Source organism: Saimiri boliviensis, chromosome 14 (genome assembly GCF_048565385.1).
Source record: "Saimiri boliviensis isolate mSaiBol1 chromosome 14, mSaiBol1.pri, whole genome shotgun sequence".
Taxonomy (NCBI): Eukaryota; Metazoa; Chordata; class Mammalia; order Primates; family Cebidae; genus Saimiri; species Saimiri boliviensis.
The window spans coordinates 12,790,530-12,814,734 of record NC_133462.1 but is presented as its reverse complement, the minus strand read 5'-3'; the positions used below and the strand labels follow the sequence as shown (position 1 = coordinate 12,814,734).

Here is a 24,205-nt window from a genome sequence, read left to right as displayed (position 1 = left end):
GGCTGAGGCAGGAGACTCGCTTGAACCCGGAAGGTGGAGGTTGCGGTGAGCCGAGATCACACCATTGCACTCCAGGCTGGCCTGCAAGAGTGAAACTCCGTCTCAAAAAAAGAAGAAAAGCCTAATGATCCCTGATGTAGTCACTGATCCCATCCTAGACTAGAGCAGAACCGCCTGCCGGGTGTCTTCCAAGAGCGTCACACAGGACGCTGAGAAGCTGTGCGGGAAAGAAACCTCCCCACTCTGTTGAGTTGCAAAGCTGACACGTGTGCCTCAAAAATTCCTGCCAGGTGCCCTAGGCTTCTCAGTCGTGGGTCCCTGTCCCTCATCGTCTCCACCTCCCCTCCGCTCCCCACGGCCACGTAAAGACTTCAGATTTTCTTATGTGTCACCTTTTTTTTTTTTCATGCTGCAAGCATCTCTGCATGAAAATTATTTTTATCTTTCGCTTCATTTTTACATAAGAGGTAGCCTGTTTTACACGCTGTTCTGCTCCTTGATTTTTTTCATTAACAATATATCTTCGAAATCTTGCCACGTCAGTGCATAAGGGAGCTTCCTTCAGAGAGATGTTTTTAATACAAGTCACACTGTAGGCTAATTTCCTTTCTTAGAACTAGGCAGCATCAAACATCAGCTCGGGTGGGAGCTCAGAGACCATCTTGCTGCAGTTCTTAAAATGGAATTCAGGGTTTGTTTTCAGGGGCCCATGAGCTCCCTGTAGCTTGAGGCTGATTGTTTGGAAATGGCCTGTCTAGATATCGGGTGATGTCTGTGGTTTTGAGCACATGTGGTTACCTGGAGTAGGAGGTGGAGCAGGAACTGGGTATATAAAGGAATGGGGTGGGAGGGAGAGTTTATTATATGTCTTTTCATATATTTAACAGTCTTCTGAACCTGTGAATGTCGAATACCTATTTGGGGTGGGAGAGAGGATTTAATGTCTGTTTTCTTGCCTTACTCAAGTACGTCAGAAAGCATTAGAAAGGCCCAGTCTCTTGCAGGCCTGATGCATGGCTGAAGGGCTGCGGCCATGAGCCCTCTGAGAGGGTCCACAGAGCTGTGGGTGTGGATACACACAGATGTTCTTTGGGGGACTGGGGATCTGGAATCCAAAAAGGCCTGGCCTTGTTTTATGCATGGGGACCTGGAAGCCCAGAGGGGTTAGGACCCCCACAGGCCACACAGTAAGCCAGGGGCCGAGCTGCCTGTGGGCATCCATCCCAGCTTCACACTCTCCCTTGGTATATCCCCCCAACTCTCCCTTGGTATATCCCCCACAGGCCACACGCTAAGCCAGGGGCCACGCTGCCTGCTCCACACCCTCCCTTGGTGTATTTACTAAAAGGGGAGCCTCTGTTGGAGGCATCGGTCTCACCAGAGATTGCCAGTTCCAGACCGTCCCCAGCAGTACGTGTCAAGGACTTCTTGGGGAGGTAGCAGATGGTTCAGCTGGGCCATGGCCCTTGGGACCCCGGACCCCAGGGTCTTGTGGCTTCTCCAGGCAGAGACAAGTCCCTGTGCCTGATCTTGCCCCTGATCAGGGCTCAGCAGGGAGGCACCCTACCCACACTAGAATTCACTGAGTGTTTTTCCACTCCAAAGTTGTTGGTATGCCAAAAAGTAACAGTCATAGCTAAAACTTCCAAATCACCTATTGGGTATGTACCAGGCTCCATTCTGAGGAATGTGCGTGTGTGTATTTCATAAATATATACACTATAAAATACATATGTATAATGTAATGCATTTAATGCTTATAAACTACTCTATGAGATAGGCACTGTTATTATCTCTGTTTCAGCCATTGAAGTTGACCACTGTGGTCACAGTAAGTAGCAGAGCTGGGCTTCAGACAAAGATAGTGGAGTTTAGAGACTGGGTTCTTAACCTGTTCTGCTATGTGGTCCTTTAATACTGTAATTAATAAGTACTTGTATCACTTAATAATCACATGGCCGTATGCAACCAAGAGACCTCCATTAACACAGTAGAGGTTCATTTCTCTCTTATACACCAGTCTGGATGGAGGCAGACGAGGATTCTGAAATCTTCTGTGACCCAGACTCCTTCCCGCTGGTTGTTCCACCATCATTAGGTTTTGCCCCTTATCCTCATAGCCCAAGACAGCTGCTGAAGATCCAGCCATCACATCCACATTCCAGGTGACAGGAGGGAAGAAGAAATCAAGAAGGAATATTTCTTCTCTTTAAGGACACTTTCTTTTTTTAGGATGAAGTCTCAATCTGTCCTCCAGACTGGAGTGCAGTGACATGATCTCAGCCCACTGCAACCTCCACCTCCCAGTTTCAAGGGATTCTCCCGCCTCTGCCTCTTGAATAGATGGGATTACAGGTGTCCGCCACCACCCCTGGCTAATTTTTGTATTTTTAGTAAAGATGGGGTTTCACCATGTTGGCTAGGCTGGTCTCAAACTCCTGACCTCAAGTGATACACCGCCTCAGCTCCCCAAAGTGCTGGGATTGCAGGTGAGAGCCACCGGCCTCTTTTTTTTTCTTTTTTCTTTTTTTAGATGGCATTTCGCTCTCATTGCCCAGGCTGGAGTGCAATGGCGCAATCCCAGCTCACTTCAACCTTCACCTCCTGGGTTCAAGCAGTTCTACCTCAGCCTCCCAGGTAGCTGGGATTACAGGCATGTGCCACTACGCCCGGCTAATATTTTTGTATTTTTAATGGAAACAGGTTTCTCCATGGTGGTCAGGCTGGTCTCAAACTCCCGACCTCAGGTGATCTACCTGCCTCAGCCTCCCAATGTTCTGGGATTACAGGCGTGAGCCACCACGCCCAGGCCTCCTTTTGTCTTTGGTATCTGTTGTTACTGCTGGTCCTCACTCATAATGTCTTGTTTTCATTTGCACCTGGCTTATCTCTGTCTGTGTCCTGAGCATTATACTTGAAAAGTTATTATTATTATTTTTTTTTTTTTGAGACGGAGTTTCGCCCTTGTTACCCAGGCTGGAGTGCAATGGCGCAGTCTCGGCTCACCGCAACCTCCGCCTCCTGGGTTCAGGCAATTCTCCTGCCTCAGCCTCCTGAGTAGCTGGGATTACAGGCACGCGCCACCATGCCCAGCTAATTTTTTGTATTTTTAGTAGAGACGGGGTTTCATCATGTTGACCAGGATGATCTCGATCTCTTGATCTCGTGATCCACCCGCCTCGGCCTCCCAAAGTGCTGGGATTACAGGCTTGAGCCACCGCGCCCGGCCACTTGAAAAGTTATTTATAGGAATTTCACGGCTAGGATGAGCATATTTTGCTACAGAGAGGTTTGCCTTTGCTTCTGCCAGCTGCCTGGGGACATTACCAAGTCTTAGGTTTCCTTGCACCAGGTTCTGGGCTTAAGCTGCCCAGCGTGACTTCTTGTCCCACGAGTGGCTTTGTATACTTGGCCCTGTGTACCTGGTGTACAACTCCTGGGAATGGGTAGGCCGCCTGGTTCCCTCCTTCCCAGGGGTGGAGGCTTGTGCCTTGCTGGGTCTTAGTTTCCTGTAGGGTAGGTCTCTGGTTACCTTATATGTCATATGTGCCCTGGGCTAGCATTTCTTTTCTTTCTTTTTTTTTTGGAAACACAGTCTTGCTTGTCGCTCAGGCTGGAGTGCAGTAGCATGGGTCACTGCCGCCTCTACCTCCTGGGCTCAGGTGGTTCTCCCACCTTAGCCTCTGAGTAGCTGGGACTATAGGCGTGCTATGTGCTGCCGTAACTGGCTGATTTTTGTAGTTTTTGTAGAAACAATGTCTGTTGCCCAGGTCTCAAACTCTGGGGCTCAAGCAATCCACGTACCTCGGCCTCCCAACTTGCTGGGCTTACAGGCATGAGCCTCCACGCCCAGCCTAGGCTAGCATTTTTGTCACCTATGAAAACACCTAGCAGATGTCCTCAGGTATATGAAGAAGCTTATAGGGCTCCTTTACTTTTTTTTTTTTTTTTTTTTTTGCCTAGACCTGCAAATCCAAGATGCTTTACTACTTTTTTTTTTTTTTTTTAAGACAGTTTTGTTCTTGTCTCCCAGGCTGGAGTGCAATGGCACGATCTTGGCTCACTGCAACTTCCTCCACCCAGGTTCAAGCAGTTCTCCTGCCTCAACCTCCCCAGTAACTGGGATTACAGGTGTCTGCCATTATGCCTGGCTAATTTTTGTGTTTTTTGTTTGTTTGTTTGTTTATTTGTTTTTTTGAGACGGAGTTTTGCTCTTGTTACCCAGGCTGGAGTGCAGTGGCGCGATCTGGGCTCACCGCAACCTCTGCCTCCTGGGTTCAGGCAATTCTCCTGCCTCAGCCTCCTGAGTAACTGGGATTACAGGCACGCACCACCATGCCCAGCTAATGTTTTGCATTTTTAGTAGAGACGGGGTTTCACCATGCTGACCAGGATGGTCTCGATCTCTTGACCTTGTGATCCACCCGCCTCGGCCTCCCAAAGTGCTGGGATTACAGGCTTGAGCCACCGCGCCTGTCAGTTTTTGTGTTTTTAATAGAGACTGGGTTTCACCATGTTGGCCAGGCTGGTCTCGAACTTTGGAGGTCAAGCAATCTGCCTGCTTCAGATTCCCAGAGTGCTGGCATTACAAGTGTGAGCTGCTGCACCTGACCCAATTATACTTTTAAATTTATTTGTGTATGTATTTATTTATTGAGACAGAGTCTTGCTCTGTCACCTAGGCTGGAGTGCATTGGTGCCGTCTCAGCTCACTTGCAACCCCCGCCTCCTGGGTTCAAGCCATTCTCCTGCTTCAGTCTCCTGAGTAGCTAGAACTACAGGTGCCCTCAACCACACCCAGCTAATTTTTGTATTTTTAGTAGAGATGAGGTTTCACCATATTGGCCACACTGATCTCGAACTCCTAACCTGGTGATCTGACTGCCTCAGCCTCCCAAAGTGCTGGGGTTACAGGTGTGAGTTACTACGCCCGGCGAGATTATTTTTAAATATATAATTAAATTAAACTACTGTTGGCTGTAGTTGCCCTGTTGTGCTGTCAAATACTAGATCTCGTTCATTCTTTATATTCTTTGTAGCCATTAACAATCCCCAGTTCTGTGCTTTTGAAGTGCTGGGATTCCAGATTTTTCTTTTAAAAATCTTAATATTGGCCGGGCGCGGTGGCTCAAGCCTGTAATCCCAGCACTTTGGGAGGCCGAGGCGGGTGGATCACGAGGTCGAGAGATCGAGACCATCCTGGTCAACATGGTGAAACCCCGTCTCTACTAAAAATACAAAAAATTAGCTGGGCATGGTGGCACGTGCCTGTAATCCCAGCTACTCAGGAGGCTGAGGCAGGAGAATTGCCTGAACCCAGGAGACGGAGGTTGCGGTGAGCCGAGATCGCGCCATTGCACTCCAGCCTGGGTAACGAGTGAAACTCCGTCTCAAAAAAAATAAAAATAAAAATAAAAATAAAAATCTTAATATTTATTATTTTTTATTTATTTATTTTAGTTCACTCATCTGCACACTGAAGGGGTTCCAGATTTTTTTTGTTTTTGTTTTTGTTTTTTTTGGACAGAGTCTCGCTCTGTCTCCAGGGTAGAGTGCAGTGGCATGATCTCGGCTCACTGGAACCTCCACCTCCCGGGTGCAATTCATTGTCCTGCCTCAGCCTCCTGAGTAGCTGGGACTATAGGCGTGTGCCACCACGCTCAGCTAATTTTGTGTGTGTGTGTGTGTGTGTGTGTGTGTGTGTGTGTGTGTGTGTGTGTTTTTAGTAGATACAGGGTTTCACCATGTTGGCCAGGATGGTCTTGATCTCTTGACCTTGTGATCCACCTGCCTTCGCTCCCTAAAGTGCTGGGATTACAGGCATGAGCCACCGTGCCCGGCCAGGGGTTCCAGATTCTTAGCATCCTCTTGGGGGGTTCCGGGGGTTGGATAGCAGGTCCCAGTCTGAGGTTTCGAGAGTCAGCCCCTGCGGCCGTGTGCTCACCAGGAGCTCCCGGAGGACCGAGTCAGGTCTGCATGCAGACCAGGGCGCTGCCACCCCCACACTGCTAAACAGTGGCGTCGGGGCTCTCTCCCCAGATGTGGTCTTTGGGGACATCTTATCTTCTTGCCAGCCCTGCAACTGTCTTCTCAGGGGCTCCCTGACTTGGTTACCAGGTCCTGGTCAGGCGCTGCATGTGCTGAGTCAACAGGAAGTCAGGTGGGTCTGTGGCGGAGCGTCAAGGCAGGGGGACTCACCACCTTGCTGCTTCTCTCCTCAGAATCTTCATCATCTGGGCCATTAGCAGCTGGTTTCGCCGAGGGCCAGCCCCTCAGGACCAGGCGGGCCCTGGAGGAGCCCCACGCGTCGCCAGCCGCAACCTGTTCCCCAAAGACACTTTAATGGTAACTGCCGGGTAGTAGGGCAGAGTTGGGAGATGATGGGGCGAGGCGGCGCGGATTGTGGAGGAGTGATGTCAGCAGTCCGGACAGACCAGGTTCCTGCTCACTGGCGAGTCTAGGAAAGCAGGTCTAGGGTTGAGGAGCTCTGGGTCCATCCCCATCACATGAGACCTGTGTCACCCAAAGGAAAAAGCAAATACTTTTGGTTAAAATATCTAACCAGGGTCTTTGGATTTTATATTTCAAAAGTATGTTCAGCCTTTAAAGGTTGCAGAGGGAGGTGTGCAAGGGAGAGAGTGTGAGAGGTGGGGAGGGGAGGGAGCCAGCAGAGGCTGTCAGGAGGTGGGCACAGGAGAGGAGACCTGCACTTCCATAGTGGGCTTGGGCATGGGCAGGGCTTCAGGAGCATCCGGAGCAAAAGCGTTCAGACCTGTCACTCTAGACTTTTCTGAGTGAACATGGCCATAGGGTCTTGAGAAAGGAGGAAGTTCTTGTTGGCTCACCGTGCTTTTTTTTTTTTTTTTTTTTTAAGGTAGAGTCTCACTCTGTCGCCCAGGCTGGAGTGAGTGCAGTGGTATAATCTCGGCTCACTGCAACCTCCACCTCCCGGGCTCAAGTGATGCTCCTGTCTCAGCCTCCCAAGTATCTGGGATTGCAGGCATGTGCCACCACATCCGACTAATTTTTTGTGTTTTAGTAGAGCTGGGGTTTCACCTTTTTGCCAGGCTGGTCTCAAACTGCTGACCTCAAGTGATCCATCCACCTCAGCCTCCTAAAGTGCTTGGATTTTAGGCGAGACGCACCGCGCCCAGCTGCTCACGGTGCTTTTGTACTTCCAGACTGCTTTGTCCGTAAGTCTGCAGAGCTCTGACCAGGAAGGCCCAGCAGCCACAACGGCAGGAGATCATTGAGGGCACTCCTGCCCCTTCTGCCCCTAAATTCTTGTTGGCAGACTGGTCCAGGTGTTCTTTGTTTATTGACTTCACAGGCTCAGACCAGGACAGACATGGTGGAATGAGAAAAGGGAAAATATGTTCTCTCTGCTGCTCTTCCTCTCTCCTCTCCCCTGCCCTCTGTAATTACTGCTCCTCTGGGTGTGCGGACCGCTGCCATGGCTCTTCCTCTGTTCTTTAGCCAGCCTGCAGAGGCGCTGAAGAGCAGGCCTGACGCTGTTCCCTTCCCTTCTCAACAGAACCTGCATGTGTACATCTCAGAGCACGAGCACTTTACAGACTTCAACGCCACCTCGGCACTCTTCTGGGAGCAGCACGACCTTGTGTATGGCGATTGGACTAGCGGGGAGAACTCAGACGGCTGCTACGAGCACTTTGCTGAGCTTGACATCCCACAGGTGAGGGGCAGCTTCTGGTTTCTGGCCGCATGGCTGCTTGACTGGCACTGAAGGACCTTTCCTCCAGTCCACTCCTTTTTGAAGGCGTGTGGAATTCTGGCTTTTGGCTTGGGACCCTTCCCTGGGCTCACATGCTCTGTGACCACAGGCAGGTCCCTAACATCTCTGGGTTTCACTTTCCCCTACCTGAAAAAGGTAGAGGTTGGGCACGGTGGCTCATGCCTGTAATCCCAGCACTTTGGGAGGCTAAGGCAGGTGGATCACCTGAGGTCAGGAGTTCGAGACCAGCCTGACCAACATGGAGAAACCCCATCTCTACTAAAAATAAAAAATTAGCCAAACATGGAGGCACATGCCTGTAATCCCAGCTACTTGGTAGGCTGAGGCAGGAGAATCGCTTTAACCCAGGCGGCAGAGGTTGCGATGAGCCGAGATGACGCCATTGCACTCCAGCCTGGTCGTCAAGGGCAAAAATCTCCATCTCAAAATAAAAAGATACAAGAATTAGCAGGGCTTGGTGGCAGGCTTCTGTAATCCCCGCTCAGGAGACTGAGGCAGGAGAATTGCTTGACCCCGGGGGCTAGGTTGCAGTGAGTCAAGATCATGCCACAGCACTCCAGCCTGGGCGAGTGAGACTTTATCTCAAAGAAAAAAAAGAAAAAGGTAGCGAGGGGTGGTATTGGCCGGGGACCCTCCCAGCTACCTCTAAGGTTGTGCAGTCCTCGACTTTAAACCAGTGAAAGATTAGTAATTGTCCTTGGGGATGTTTGCCTATCACCAGTTTTATCAGACAGCCCTGTTTCAAAATACGAGTTTTGAGCAATTACTAAGTGCAGGGTACTAAGCTAAGCTAGGCTGACCTGTGGAAACCTCCCGGCAACGCTGTGAAATAGGAATTGTGATCATTCTCATTAAACATATGAGGAAACAGACATAGGGAGGGAAAGTGACTTACCCAAGGTCACAGCACATGAGAGATTCAAACTCAGGCTCTACAGCCATGGCCTCTCACAGCCCCGGGATTAAATCTTGCCTCTTCCAGGAAGCCCTCCCTGACCCTCAGAGCACTCAGGCTTGGTTAAGTGCCCTTTCTGGGTTCTCACAGCTGCTGGGCTTCCCCATCCCAGCCCACTCTGGGACCTCCCTGGGACAGGTCTTTCTTCTCTATGGGACTGTGAGCTTTGTGATGATAAGGCTGGGGATGCCTAGAGCCCTTCTGTGTCCCCAGCACCTCCCAGTGTGGGACTGGGCCGAGAAGCAACAAATACTGAACAAGGAAAGGGGACATATTTTTGGGGCCTTCTTTAGCTGAGTTCAAGAGAGCTGCCCTCGTTCCTTTCTCCCCAGCAGGCCTTCTCCTCATCCTTGGGGTGGAGGGCACATTTCTGTTCTGTTTCTTTCTGCATGGCTAGAAGCAGAATGTGGACACAGTCATTCTTTTTTTTTGAAACAGTCTTGCTCTGTCACCCAGGCTGGAATACAGTGGCGTGACCTTGGCTCACTGCAACTTCCATCTCCCGGGTTCAGACTTCTCATGTGTCAGCCTCCTGAGTAGCTAGGACTGCAGGCACACATGATCACACCCAGCTAATTTTTGTATTTTTTTTCTTTTTGGCTGGTGAGTTGCTACACACTCCTTAGCAGATTTCAACTTCCATGGCCACCGTCCTAATTTTTGTATTTTTAGTAGAGACAGGGTTTCACTATTTTGGCCAGGCTGGTCTTGAACTCCTGACCTCAAGTGGTCTGCTTACTTCAGCCTCCCAAAGTGCTGGGATTACAGGTGTAAGCCACTGTGCCCTGCCATCATTCTTTTCTTTTTGAGATGGGATATTGTTGTTGCCTAGGCTGGAGTGCAGTTGCACGGTTACAGCTCACTGCAGCCTCAACCTCCTGGGCTCAAGTGATCCTTTCACCTCAGCCTCCCAAGTAGCTGGGACAACAGGTGTGCACCACCATGTCCAGCTAATTTTTTATGTTTTTCATAGAGATGGGGTCTCGACATGTTGCCGAGGCTGGTCTTAAACTCCTGAGCTCAAGCGATCCTCTCACCTCAGCCTCCCAAAGTGTTGAGATTACAGGCATGAGCCTGTAATGAGTCAGCTGGGTTGGGGAAGCCCAGCAGCTGTGAGAACCCAGAGAGGGCACCCCACCTGGCTGGACACAGACTTTCTAACCTGCACTGAGACGTGGCTCCCACAGAGACCTCAAGCCCAGCCCCCAGGCCTTGCTCCAAGATCCAAGGAAGGACCAGGGTGTGGCAAGCCCAGCAGGGGGATCTGCTTCCAAGGCCTTCGATCTAAGTCCAAGCTTCGGGGGTCTGGGTGGACTTAAAAGGCAGGAGAGCTGGGCACGGTGGCATATTCCTGTAGGCATAGCTACTCAGAAGGCTGAGAATGGCTGGAGCCCAGGAGTTAGGACTGTGGTGCTCCATGATCGCAACTGCAGATAGCCAGTGCGCTCCAGCCTGGACAACACGGCAAGACCCCCGCTCTAAAAAAGGCAGGAGAGTGAGGTGAACACAGTGTGGCCAAATGAATATGAGCTCTCCTCAAGGATCAGAGAGATTCAGCTCTGGGCTTTGGCTCCAGCCCCTGGGCAACTTGTCTCCCTTCTTTTTTTTTTTTTTTTTTTGTTTTTGTTTTTGTTTCTTTTGACGGAGTTTCGCTCGTTACCCAGGCTGGAGTGCAATGGCGCGATCTCGGCCCACCGCAACCTCCGCCTCCCGGGTTCAGGCAATTCTCCTGCCTCAGCCTCCCGAGTAGCTGGGATGACAGGCACGCGCCACCATGCCCAGCTAATTTTTTGGATTTTTAGTAGAGGCGGGGTTTCACCATGTTGACCAGGATGGTCTCGATCTCTTGACCTTGTGATCCACCCGCCTCAGCCTCCCAAAGTGCTGGGATTACAGGCGTGAGCCACCGCGACCGGCCTTTTGTCTCCCTTCTTGAAGCCTGTTTCCTCATCTGTATCAAGTGAGAATAGTCCCCCTTCCCTGGGAGGCAAGGAGACTTGATGAGATAGTGAGGAAGGCTTGGGCAGACAGGGGCCAGCTGGAGGTAGCAGGGAGTAGTGCCAGGATCCCAAAGACTGGATTTCCATCTGTGTACGCGCCATACACTATGTGACCCCTTGGCATGAGCCCCGTGTGCCTCACCTGCAAAATGGGGTGGTAATGTGACCCACTGCATAAGGTCAGTGAATGTTACATGTATGCTGACTCAGTGGATTAGGGAGCTACTGTCCGAAGCGCCCAGGGCAGGGTCTGGCCCGTTGTGGGAGCTCTGTGTCGGTCAGCTGCTGCTTCCTGCTGAGTGAACTTTTTTTTGTTTTTTGAGACGGAGTTTTGCTCTTGTTGCCCAGGCTGAGGTGCAGTGGCATGATCTTGGCTCACTGCAGCCTCCACCTCCCAGATTCAAGCAGTTCTCCTGCCTCAACCTCCCAAGTAGCTGGGATTATAGGCATGAGCCACTGCACCCGGTCTCCTGCTGAGTGGATTTAATGAGAGCTTGTTGGCTGAGCTGTGTGCCAGTGCTCTGCGTAGTCCCTGTAGTGATGCCCTCGGGTCAGCGCTGTGGGGACCTTGCATCATTCATGTGGGGCCCTGAGGCTCAGGGAGAAGCTGAGCTCACATGGCCATGACAGGTAGAGCGGGGGTCTGGGTGTGACTGACTCCAGCGTTTAACTCTAAACCACCCAGCTACATGCCCCACCCTGAGCACTCAGTAAATGGCCAGAGAATTGAGGAGGAGGAAACTGCTGGGGACGGGTGTCAGGCAGGGCTTTCAAGCGTCCTTCATCCCAGGTGCCCAGCTTGCCTACCTGACCTTCTGTTTCTTGCAGAGCGTTCAGCAGAATGGCTCCATCTACATCCACGTTTACTTCACCAAGAGTGGTTTCCACCCAGACCCCCGGCAGAAGGCCCTGTACCGCCGGCTTGCCACAGTCCACATGTCCCGGAGTAAGTGCTTTTCTGCAGCCAGGACCCACTGTCCAGGGGGCCAGCATCCTGCGAGCCTCCAGGCTGGTGTGGTGGACAGTACATCCCAGGTCCAGGAGGGCAGGCGGTAAGCCTGTGCTCACAGAGGGTGGAATTGGAATTAAAGAGCCCTGTGGACACTAAACAGGGAGGCCCACGGAGGAAGGGCTCGGGGAACAGAGAGCAACTGGCCAGAAAGAGCAGTTGGAGACAGACTTTACGAAGCTGGAGGAAGGGCCAGGGGTGGATTGTGCACCACAGGGGCCTGATAGAAGTAGACACTCAAAAATAATTCACACCTGTAATTCGTAGCACTTTGGGAGACGAGGTGGGCAGATTGCCGGAGCCCAGTAGTTTGAGACCAGCCTGGGAAACATGGCACAACCCTGTCTCTACCGAAAAAGATACAGAAATTAGCTGGGCCTGTGCCTGTAGTCCCAGCTACTCAGAGGCTGAGGTGGGAGGATCGCTTGAGCTCAGGAGCTGAAGGTTGTAGTGAGTAGAGATAACACTATTGTACGCCAGCCTGGGTGACAGACCGAGAACCTGTCTCAAAAAGATAGATAGAGGCCAGGTGTGGTGGCTCATGCCTGTAATCCCAGCACTTTGGGAGGCCGAGGCGGGTGGATCATCTGAGGTCAGGAGTTCGAGACCAGCCTGACCAACATGGAAAAACCCTGTCTCTACTAAAAATACAGAATTAGCCAGGTGTGGTGGCACATGCCTGTAATCCCAGCTACTTGGGAGGCTGAGGCAGGAGAATCACTTGAACCCAGGAAGGGGAGGTTGCAGTGAGCTGAGATGACACCATTGCACCCCAGCCTGGGCAACAAGAGGGAAACTCTATATCCAAAAAAAAAAAAAGATAGGTAGATAGATAAAATTCAAAGAATAGCCTGGCCAAAGTAGTGAGACTTTGTCTCTAACAAAAATAATAGCCAGGTATGGTGGTGAGCACCTGTGGTTCCAGCTACATGGGAGGCTGAGATGCGAAGATCACTTGAGCCTGGGAGTTTAAGGCTGCAGTGAGCTGTGATTGCCCCACAGCATTCCAGCCTGGGTGACAGCAAGTCCACGTCTCAAAAAAGACAATAGTAATAAAAAATAAAACTACCAGTACTTGCGGCTACTTGGGAGGCTGAGGTGGGAGAATCAGCATGAGTTTTGGACGGGACAAACATTCAAACCATAGCATTGTCCATCCTCCTGTTTTCGGGAGGATAATAATTGTTGGCATCTTTCTGCTTGCCTGGCTCTTTTTTTTTTTTGTTTTTGAGGCGGAGTTTCGCTCTTGTTACCCAGGCTGGAGTGCAATGGCACGATCTCGGCTCACCGCAACCTCCAACTCCTGGGCTCAGGCAATTCTCCTGCCTCAGCCTCCTGAGTAGCTGGGATTACAGGCACGCACCACCACGCCCAGCTAGTTTTTTTGTATTTTTAGTAGAGACGGGGTTTCACCATGTTGACCGGGATGGTCTCGATCTCTCGACCTCGTGATCCACCCGCCTCGGCCTCCCAAAGTGCTGGGATTACAGGCTTGAGCCACCATGCCCGGCTCTTTTTTTTTTTTGAGACGGGATCTTGCCCTGTCACCCAGGCTGGAGTACAGTGGACGATCTCAGCTCACCACAGCCTCCACCTCCCGGGTTCAAGTGATTCTTTCACCTTAGCCTCCCAAATAGCTGGGGCTACAGGCACATGCCACCACGCCCAGCTAAGTTTTATATTTTTAGTAGAGACAGGGTTTCACCATGTTGGCCAGGGTGGTCTCAAACTCCTGACCTCAAGTGATCTGTCCGCCTTGGCCTCCCAAACTGCGGAGATTACAGGCGTGAGCCACTACACCCAGCCTTGCCTGTCTCTTTGTGACCTTCTTTCTTGAGTCTTCTCTCTCGTGACTGTCAGCTGTAGAAATCTTCTCGCTGTACCTGTTTGGGCGGATCTAAAGAATGGCCTCCTCAGAAAGCCCCTCATTCTCCTGACAGGAATTCTGTGTACTCCACCCAGCTTTCGTTTTATTGAGGACTATTCCAGACATTCCCTGTGGATTTGGTTAAGATCCATCTGGCTGGTTTTGGGTGGCACATTAGCAGACGGAATTCTATTTGTATGAGTTAGGTCTTTCCTACTTTTTCTAGTATAAAAATGTCCTAAAGGATGACAATTTTTTTTATCACCTATGCTGGATGAAATGAAAAGTCGATGACTTCTCCATGGGTCCCCAGAATTGACTTGCAAAGGTCACGTGGAGTTAGTTGAGCCCTAATGTGAGTGAGTGCGTCTGCAGAATGTGCTGTGTTGGTGTGTCCCACCCAGCTGGCGTCCATGTGGTGAAATCTTTGGAGAACCAAGCAGAGGTGGCTTGAGGGAGTGTGACCTACAGGGATGGCCTCTCAGATGCTTCCCTGCAGGGGACACACCAGGGGTCTGTGTTAAACAGCCTGATGCTTCAGAGGTTGCTCTGAAAGTGACCTAGCTGAGTGGCTCTTCACTACATTCTTGTACCCCCATTTGACAGTCACCTGATCACCCCGTTGATCCGAATCAATGGCAGTATTTTCTGTGGTTTTGTCTTTGGTGAATGTGACCCATGTCATTGTGTGGTGAGGATTATTCACTCTCAGTCTGGTCTGTAAAACAAAATCTGCAGCCAGTGAACCTGAAAAGGATACTAGGATCATTCAGGCCTTCCTCCCCAGTCTTCGAGCTGGGACCCTCAGAGTAGGGACACAGAAGGACTTGGGAGTGAGCCACCTACCAACTCCAAGGTGAAGGAGAGTATGGGTTCAGAGAAGTCCCCTTTTGGCTGGCCAAGGTGACTCACACCTGTAATCCCAGTACTTTGGGAGGCTGAGGCAGATGGATCACTTGAGGTCAGGAGTTCAAGACCAGCCTGGCCAACATAGTAAAACCCTGTCTCTACTAAAAGTACAAAACTTAGCTGGGCATGGTGTCATGTGCCTGTAATCCCAGCTACTCAGGAGGCTGAGGTGGGAGAATCGCTTGGACCCCAGAGGCAGAGGTTGCAGTGAGCTGAGATTGCGCCGCTACCACTCCAGCCTGGGTGACAGAGTGAGACATTTCTCTTCTTTTTTCTTTCTTTCTTTTTTTTTTTTTTTTTTGAGACAGAGTTTCACTCTTGTTACCCAGGCTGGAGTGCAATGGCGCGATCTCGGCTCACCACAACCTCCGCCTCCTGGGTTCAGGCAATTCTCCTGTCTCAGCCTCCTGAGTAGCTGGGATTACAGGCACACGCCACCGTGCCCAGCTAATTTTTTGTATTTTTCGTAGAGACGGGGTTTCACCATGTTGACCAGGATGGTCTCGATCTCTTGACCTCGTGATCCCCCCGCCTCGGCCTCCCAAAGTGCTGGGATTACAGGCTTGAGCCACCGCGCCCGGCTTCTCTTCTTTTTTCTTTTTGAGAGGGAGTCTTGCTCTGTCGCCAGGCTGGAGTGCAGTGACACAGTTTGGCTCACTGCAACCTCTGACTCCCTGATTCAAGCTGTTCTCCTGCCTCAGCCTCCCAAGTAGCTGGAATTATAGGTGCCTGCCATTGTGCCCAGCTAATTTTTGTATTTTTAGGAGTGATGGGGTTTCACCATGTTGCCCAGGATGGTCTTGATCTCCTGACCTCGTGATCCGCCCGCCTCGGCCTCCCAAAGTGCTGGGATTACAGGTGTGAGTCACCACACTGGCTGTGAGACTGTATTTCAAAAAAAGAAGAAAAACCCCCTTTTTCCCCAAAAGGCCAATAATCGGTATTCTAGAGCAACTCCATCTGATGGAGCTAGAATATGAGTCAGAGAAGGCATTAAAAGTAGAGAAGCCAAGCACAGTGGCTCATGTCTGTAATCCCAGCACTTTGGGAAGCCAAAGTGAGAGGATTGCTTGAGCCCAGGAGTTTGAGGCCAGCCCTGGCAGCATAGGGAGACCTCATCTCTACAAATGAAAAAAAAAAAATTTTTTTTTTGAGATGGAGTTACGCTGTTATTGCCCAGGCTGGAGTGCAATGGTACGACCTAGGCTCACTGCAACCTCTGCCTCTCAGGTTCAAGCGGTTCTCCTGCCTTAGCCTCCTGAGTAGCTGGGATTACAGGCATACGCCATAATGCCCGGCTAATTTTGTGTTTTTACTAGAGACTGGGTTTCTCCATGTTGGTCAGGCTGGTCTCGAACTCCTGACCTCAGGTGATCTGCCTGCCTCGGCCTCCCAAATGTTGGGATTATAGACGTGAGCCAAAAAAAAAAAAAATTTTTTTTTTGGCAGGATTCGGGCCAAAAAAAATTTTTTTTAATTAGCCAGATGTGCTGGTACCAGGTGTGGTCGTATCCTCTGACTCAGGAGACTGAGGTAGGAGGATCACTTGAGCCCAGGAGGTCAAGGCTGCAGTGAGCTGTGATCAGTCCACTGTACTCTAACCTAAGCAACAAAGTGAGACCTTCTGTTGTCTCAAAAAGAAATATAAATAAAATAATCCAAAGGTAAGGCCAGGAACATGATGGCTCACACCTGTAATCTGTAATCCCAGCACTTTGGGAAGCCAAGGCTAGAGGATTGCTTGAGCCTAGGAGTTCGAGACCAGCCTGGGCAACATGGCAAAACCCCTCTACTAAAAATACAAAAATTAACCAGGCATGGTAGCCTGTAATCCCAGCTACTTGGGAGCCTGAGGTGGGGAATCACCTGAGCCCAGGAGGTCGAGGCTGTAGTGATCACACCACTACACTATAGCCTGAGTGACAGAGGGAGACCCTGTCTCACAAATAAATAAATAAAAAGATAAAGAGAAACCAGGAGATTACAGCTATTAGGGTAATAAAAGTATTACCCTAATAGTTTTATTGAGGTCAACATATTCTCATTTCCATATATAATCAGTATAAAAAGTGAGACCCTTTACATTTTTTCCCCTTTGCACCAGTTTTCAGAATCTAATGTGTGTGGCGAGGTGCAGTAGCTCACGCCTGGAATCTCAACACTTGGGGAGGTCAAGGCAGGGGGATCACTTGAGGCCAGGAGGTTGAGACCAGCCTGGCCAACATGACAAAAAATACTAAAAATGCAGAAGCTAGGTGAGCATGGTAGTGAGCACCTGTAGTTCCAACTACTCGGGCCGCTGAGGCAGGAGAATTACTGGGACCCAGAAGGCAGAGGTTGCAGTGAACTGAAATCACACCAGTGTACTCCAGTCTGGGCAGCAGAGCGAGACTCTTGTCGAAAACATAAAAAGGATCTAGTGTGCGTTTTATATCACAGCACTTCTCGGTTTGGACCAGCCATATTTGCAGTGCTCAGTAGCTGCATGTGGCCAGCAACCTCCATACTGGATGGTTCAGCTCTAGGAGATTCTCCTCCCAGAAAGGGGGGTTTCGCCTCCCCGTGGGAGCCAGGTCCATCTGGTCTGGATGCCCCTAAGCTCCAGAATGTGTTCTCTGCCGGAGCCAAAGCCTCTGTGCCCTGTGCCTCCCCCTCTGCCAGCCAGTGCAGCCCTGTGGGGCCCTTCCGTCCCTGGACAGTCTCTGTCAGATGTGGACAGGAGTGGAGTATGTCCCCGTGGAATTTTCTCCAAGTCAGCCCTTGGGTGCTGGCTTCTCGCCCTGGACACAGGAGGAAGATTCCCAGTGACCGAGTAATCACAGAGATGATGAGGATGGGCCAGGTGCGGTGGTTCAGCCCTGGAACTCCAGCACTCTGGGAGGCTGAGGCAGGTGGATCACTTGAGGTCAGGAGTTCGAGACCAGCCTGGCCAACATGGTGAAACCCTGTCTCACTAAAAATAAAAGATTAGTTGGGCATGGTGGCACGTGCCTCTAATGCCAGCTACTCGGGAGGCTGAGGCAGGAGAATTGTTTGAACCCAGGACTCAGAGGTTATGGTGAGACTCTATCTCAAAAAAAAAAAAAAAAAAAAGAGGATGATGATTGTGCTGATAAGCAGCAGACCCTGGGCCAAGAGGAAGTGACATCACTCACCAGCGTCCCTTAGCTTGTAGGACTCAGAGCCAAGATTGCCCTCAGAGCCCCCGTTGTTGGCCAGCTCCCTTTCCCCTTTCCCTGTCTTTTTCTCTGGTCCCAGGGGCAGGATGGAGAGTTGAGGGAGGGCAGACTGAGTTTTCCTTCCCAGCAGAAGGAACAGCTGAAAAGGCCCTGGGTGCGGTGGCTCAGGCCTGTAATCCCAGCACTTTGGGAGGCTGAGGTGGATGGATCACAAGGTCAAGAGATCGTTACCAGCCTGGCCAACATGGTTAAATCCCATCTCTACTAAAAATACAAAATTAGGCGGGTGTGGTGGTGCATGCCTGTAGTCCTAGCTACCCAGGAAACTGAGGCAGGAGAATAGCTGGAACCTGGGAGGGGGAGGTTGCAGTGAGCCGAGATCATGTCACAGCACTCCAGCTTGGGCGACAGAGCAAGACTCTGTCTCAAAAAAGGAAAAATACTTCTTTTTAGGCCAGGTGCATGACTCACACCTGTAATCCCAGCACTTTGGGAGGCCAGGGTGGGCGGATCACGCCACTGCACTCCAGCCTGGGCGACAGAGCAAGAGTCCAAAAAAAAAAGAGTCCCCAGGCCACGGCAGAGGTCAGGGATGGAGCATGGGCACACACAAGCCCCTTCCTCTCTGGCAGCATTCGGACAACGTAGCAGGGAGCCTGTGGCCAACCTGGCCACTGCGAGAGGAAGTGAGGCCAACTCCTGGTTGGGGATTCACAGCCCCAGAGTGTTTCTCATGTTGGTTTCTCGTGTCGGTGGCTTCAGGCCTTCTCTGGAACTGTCTGCTGCCTGTTTATAGTCACGTATTCAATTGGTCATCACTGAGCCTGTGCAGGCGCTCCATCTGTGTTAAAACCTACCCACATCCCTGCACAGGGTTTGCAGGGACAGACAGCAGGCAGGTAAACCACCTGGTAGGTGGTTTTGGAGAATGGTGAAATGTTGTGAAGTAAACAAAGTTGGCAGGAGAATGACTGCATAGTCTCAGTCAGTGGGGTGGCCAGGGAAGCCCTGTGGAAGAAGGACATTCTACCAGGGACTTGAATGCCGCAGAGAGGCCAGGCCACAAAGATGGTGTAGGGGCATGCGTTCCTGGGAGACAGGGCAGCATGCCCAAAGGCCCTGGGTCGGCATATTTGAGGAGAAGTGGAAGGTGGTGAGGGTTCAGAGGTCACAGGGGCTATGGTGACCGTCTGGTTCCAAAGCTGCAGGATGTCACGATCAGTCACTTGTTTTTATTTATGTATTTGTTTTTACTTTTTATTTTATTTATTTTTTTGAGAGGGAGTGTCACTCTTGTCACCCAGGCTGGAGTGCAACAGCATGATCTCGGCTCACTGCCATCTCCGCCTCCTGGGTTCAAGTGATTCTCCTTCTGCAGCCTCCCAAGTAGCTGGGATTACAGGCGTGTGCCACCATACCTGGCTGATTTTTGTATTTTTAGTGGAGACAGCGTTCCACCATGTTGACCAGGCTGGTCTCGAACTCCTGATCTCAGGTGATCCGCCTGCCTCAGCCTCCCAAAGTGCTGGGATTACAGTGCCCTGCTCAGCTCCGGTTTCTGCCTGAGGCATTTGGTGATGGTGGTGTCCCCATGACGATGGGGAACTGGGATTGGTTGAGGTTTGGGGAGGCTGTTCTGGCGTTCCAGGTCACGTTGATCTCTGCAGGTGATTGCAAGGTGGATGCCAGGAGACCATGAGTCACTGCTGGTGGCCAGGGGTCCAGGCTCCGGAGGCTGCAGATGCCAGCGGATCTCATGTCCCCTCCTTTCCCCACCTGTCACCCACAGTGATCAACAAATACAAGCGCAGGCGATTTCAGAAAACCAAGAACCTGCTGACGGGAGAGACAGAAGCAGACCCAGAAATGATCAAGGTAAATGGGCAGGGTTGTCAGGGCCTATGGGGACCAGCCAGGCCATTCACAGCTCAGACCAGACCATTGGGGCCGTCATCTGTCACCACCACTGAGCCACTGTGCAGGCTCGGTGACGCCACCTCCCCTCCCTGAGCACTGGGCTCCTCCACTGGTAAGTGGGGTCAGGAGGCGGCTGCGTCTCAGGGAGTAGGGAGGATCCCCGACAAGGTTACCTGGGCCTACTCCATCTCTCCCTAAAAAGAGAGAGAGAAAAAAAAGAAAAGAGACTGCCTGGGCTGGCTAACTCCTATAATCGCAGCACTTTGGGAGGCCAACGTGGGAGGATCATGCTTGAGTACCGGAATTTGAGACCAGCTTGGGCAACACAGCAAGATCCCGTTTTCACAGTCCCATTTTCCCATGAGGACACTTGCTCAGTCTGACAGCCAGGAAGTGGCAGGGCCAGGCCTCTCACCCACACAGCCAGGCCCCAGAGTCCAAGTTCAGCCTGGCACCAAGCAGGCGCACAAGAATATGGCTTTAATCGGAACTGTAGGATTAGTAGTTGCTGCCACTCCTGGTGGGGGGCCGGGCTGTTCATCTGTGGTTCACCTGCAGTGAGTACTAGAGCCTTCCTGTCTCCGCGGGTGGTCCTGCCTCTGCCTCTGCAGGCCTTGGTTTTCTGCACTGTGGGGTGGGAGGATCCTGTTGGTGGCCGGAAGGGTCCTGGGGGCAGAAGCTCTAAGCCCAGGGAGAAGATCCTTCTGCCAGCAGTTGCTGTGGTGGCTGATATTCTGCTGCCAAGGTTGTTGGGGAGGTGGCTCATGCCTGTAATCCCAGCATTCTGAAAGGCTGAAGCAGAAGGATTACTTGTGCCCAGAAGTTCAAGACTAGCCCAGGCAGCATAGTGGGACCCCATCTCTCCCTAAGAAGAGAGAGAGAAAAGAAAGGAGGAAAGAAGAAGGCCGCCTGTGGTGGCCCACTCCTGTGATCGCAGCACTTTGGGAGGCCGAGGTGGGAGGATCGTGCTTGAGCTCAGGAACTTGCGACCAGCTTGGACAACATGGCGAGACCCCATCTCAAAAAATAAATAAATAATTAAATAAAAAGCAAAAATTAAGATTGTCATGGGAACCCTTTGGAGGAAGTGAGCAGGGGCTGATGGTCCCTGGGCACTTTACCTGCCTCTGAGGCGCTTCCCTCCATGTCACTTCAGAGGGCTGAGGACTATGGGCCCGTGGAGGTGATCTCCCACTGGCACCCCAACATCACCATCAACATCGTGGACGACCACACGCCGTGGGTGAAGGGCAGCGTGCCCCCTCCCCTGGATCAGTGTAAGTTCCCAGCCCTGCCGGCTGTTTGCAGAGGCCTCTGGGAGGGTGCTTGGGGCCCATCTCCTTATCTTCTCCTGGCCCCGTCCCCTTCAGAGGAGGGCTCCACACTCCCAACCTCCCCACCCTGTCCTATCCCCTTCTCATGCCCTCTCCCTGTCCCACAGCCCCACCCCTGGACTGACTGCCGCACACCAGCATTGGTCCACACACGAGTCCCATCCAGCCCACAGACTGTTTTCAAAAAATGTTTTATCACTTGCCAACTTTGGAAATGGAGGCAGTATCACTTAAAAGCCACAATTTCTGGCTTTTATAAAACGGGGTTACATGGTCACCCATGGGGCAGCCATGGGCTGGAGCTGAGCCACCACTGCCCCCTTCAGTGGGGAGCTGCCTGCCCTTTGCACGTGGTCCCCTTTGCTGAGGTCAGGGGGCCCTTTAGCTCCTCATAGTGTGGCCTAGAAATGTCCCCTATCCTCCATTCTCAACAGAGGGGCCCTGTTGGGTCCCTCCAGACATCCGAGGCCCGTGGGTACCCTGGCCTCCAGCCTGGGACAAACGGTGCCCCCCTGCCCCACGTGCTGCAGATGTGAAGTTTGATGCGGTGAGTGGTGACTATTACCCCATCATCTACTTCAATGACTACTGGAACCTGCAGAAGGACTACTACCCCATCAACGAGAGCCTGGCCAGCCTGCCGCTCCGTGTCTCCTTCTGCCCACTCTCGCTCTGGCGCTGGCAGCTCTATGCCGCCCAGAGCACCAAGTCACCCTGGAACTTCCTGGGTGATGAGTTGTATGAGCAGTCAGATGAGGAGCAGGATTCGGTGAAGGTGAGTGTGGGCGGGGCTTTCCGGCACCTTCCTGGGCGCATCAGGCCAAGGGGAAGTGCGCCAGGCCTGGGCTGTGGGATCTCCCGCCTGGCACTCCTCTGCCCACAGTTTCACAACCTCCCAAGTCCCTTCTTCGCAGGAAAAGGAAGTGGGCCTCTGGCCCTCCAGCTCTAGATGACTGGGGGTCCTCTCCCCAGGCCGTTCTGATGGCTTGGCCAGGCCCTTTGGGTCCAGACCCGTCCCTGCCTCCTTCTGTCTCAGACCCGGTCTCCCTGGCCATGGGCTCCGACTCTGTGTCTCTGCCCTCTCACTGGGTCCTGAAATGCTGGCCTGTGTCTGTGGCGTGAGGCTCAGCTTTGCCTCCTGGACTGTCATCACTGTTGGGTCTCTGCTGCTCACCCCCAGTGCCCCTTCATCCTCTCCCTGCAGCGCCCCCTCAGTCTCTGCCTCTTCCCCTAGTGCCATCTCCCTGTCTCTTCTGTCTCTGTGAGTCACCCTCCTCTCTGTCCCGATCTGCCCATCTCTGACCCAGTCTCCTCCCAGCTGGCCCACCCTCACCCTACCCTCTCCAGGCAGCCCCAGGGCAGGTCTTGGGACACGAAGGGAGCCAGCTAGTGAAGGGGCTCTTGGGCAAGGGCAGGCTGTGCTCACAGGTGTCCCCTGCAGGTGGCCCTGCTGGAGACCAACCCCTACCTGCTGGCGCTCACCATCATCGTGTCTATCGTTCACAGTGTCTTCGAGTTCCTGGCCTTCAAGAATGGTAGGAACGGGACCGGGGCCAGGGAGGGGCTGTGGAGGGCGGGGGGCAGGGCTTGCCGCCTCCCTCTTCCCCTCCCTACCCACATGTCCTCCTGCTGCCTGGGGTCTCTCAGTCCCACTCTCCAGAGGCCTAGTGAGTTGGGGAGGGGCAGTGGCCCCAAAACTCCCAGCCCAAAAAATCCCATCTACCGGGCGTGGAGCTGAGGGAGGGGCTGGCCTGCCTCTGGGGCAGAGGACAGGCTGATACTGCCAGGAAGTGGGGCTGGGGAACTCCAGAGCCAGGAGCAGGGAAGCCCCGGAGCTGCTCCGCCGCCCTGCCCGGCAGGCTGCCTGCCTCAGGAGGCAGCTCAGGACTGAGTGGACAGGGCCTGCCCAAGTGGGAAGGGGGACCACTGTGCCCCGAAGGTCCCTAGGTCCTAAGGCTGACAATGCCGATGGCAGCGTTTGAGGAGGAGCGGCCACATGCCAGGCACTGCCCTGCGTGACCTCCCCAGCTAGCTCCTTGAACCCTCCAGGAGCCAGAGGCTCAGGGATGTCACTTGCCCAGTTACATGGTTCTGAAGGGGCAGATGGTTCCAGCCCCAGCTCTCATCTTCTCGGCCCTGCAGGCCACTTCTTCCTTCCCGCGAGCACCCCAGTCTGAAGGGGGTGACCTGCTGTCTGCAGCTCCTGGAGGTGGCGGGCGGAACGAGTAGTCGTATTCCTGGTACTAAAATGCTATTGTTGGCGTGGCGGTGGCTCTCGCCTGCAATCCCAGCACTTTGGTGGGAGGATCACCGGAGCCCAGGATTTGGAGATGATCACCCTGGGCAACAAAGTGAGATTCTGTTTCTGCACAGATTTCTTTTTAATAATTACCTGGGCATAGTGGTGTGTGCCTGTGGTCTCAGCTGCTGGGGCAGCTTGGGTCTGAGACGTCAAGGCTGAAGTGAGCCATGATCACGCCACTGAACTCCAGCCTAGGCAACAGAATGAGACCCTATTCCAAAAAAAAGGATACTCTTTGCTATTCATTTATTTTTAAGACAGAGTCTCGCTCTGTCGCCAGGTGCCAGGCTGGAGTGCAGTGGTGCAATCTTGGCTCACTGCAACCTCTGCCTCCCGGGTTCAAGCAATTCTCCTGCCTCAGCCTCCCGATTAGCTGGGACTACAGGCGCATGCCACCACACCCAGCTAGTTTTTGTATTCCTAGTAGAGACGGGGTTTCACCATGTTGGCCATGATGGTCTTGATCTCTTGACGTCGTGATCCGCCTGCCTGGGTCTCCGAAAGTGCTGGGATTACAGGTGGGAGACACCGTGCCCGGCTGCTTTTTGCTATTATTGAGAGCTGCCATCTGGAAGAATGCAGTGTCATATGGGCACAGGAGCTGGTGCTAACCCCAGCCAGCCATCTACCAGCTGTCCTGGGAGACAGACCCTTCTGCCTAGGAGCTGGCTTGCCTGGGGTCCAGTAAGAAACGAGGCACGAGAAGGCTGGTTCCTCACCCAATGTCACGCAGCAGGGGGCGCAGCTGTCACTTGGCACAAGTGCTGTGTGGCCTCCCTGGTCTAAGGAGGGGCTTGCGCCCACCTGTCCCCACCAGAACCTGGTCTCCAGACCCATTCTCAGTTGGGACGGGGGTCAGTCTGAGGGTGGGGAGAGTAGAGTGAGCCTGTGGAGTGTTTCAGAGCTCTGGAATGTAGGGGAGCTCAGGGATGGGATAGGGTGCAGATGGGCCAGAATTCACAGCCCTCACTCCCTGAGTG

At 52.5% G+C, this 24,205-nt stretch overlaps 1 protein-coding gene across 3 annotated transcripts in view; it reads left to right on the top strand.

Annotated features, from left to right (window-relative positions):
* CLPTM1 (CLPTM1 regulator of GABA type A receptor forward trafficking) overlaps positions 1-24,205 on the top strand; it is a 40,373-nt gene that overhangs the window by 12,511 nt on the left and 3,657 nt on the right. For all 3 annotated transcript variants that reach the window (XM_074386191.1, XM_010350945.3, XM_010350946.3), the window contains exons 3-9: positions 6,222-6,345; positions 7,535-7,693; positions 11,537-11,654; positions 19,462-19,547; positions 20,746-20,866; positions 21,454-21,698; positions 22,365-22,458. In XM_074386191.1, coding sequence (XP_074242292.1) covers positions 6,343-6,345; positions 7,535-7,693; positions 11,537-11,654; positions 19,462-19,547; positions 20,746-20,866; positions 21,454-21,698; positions 22,365-22,458 — 826 coding nt within the window. In that variant the 5' untranslated portion in view covers positions 6,222-6,342. The remainder of the gene's footprint in view (positions 1-6,221; positions 6,346-7,534; positions 7,694-11,536; positions 11,655-19,461; positions 19,548-20,745; positions 20,867-21,453; positions 21,699-22,364; positions 22,459-24,205) is intronic.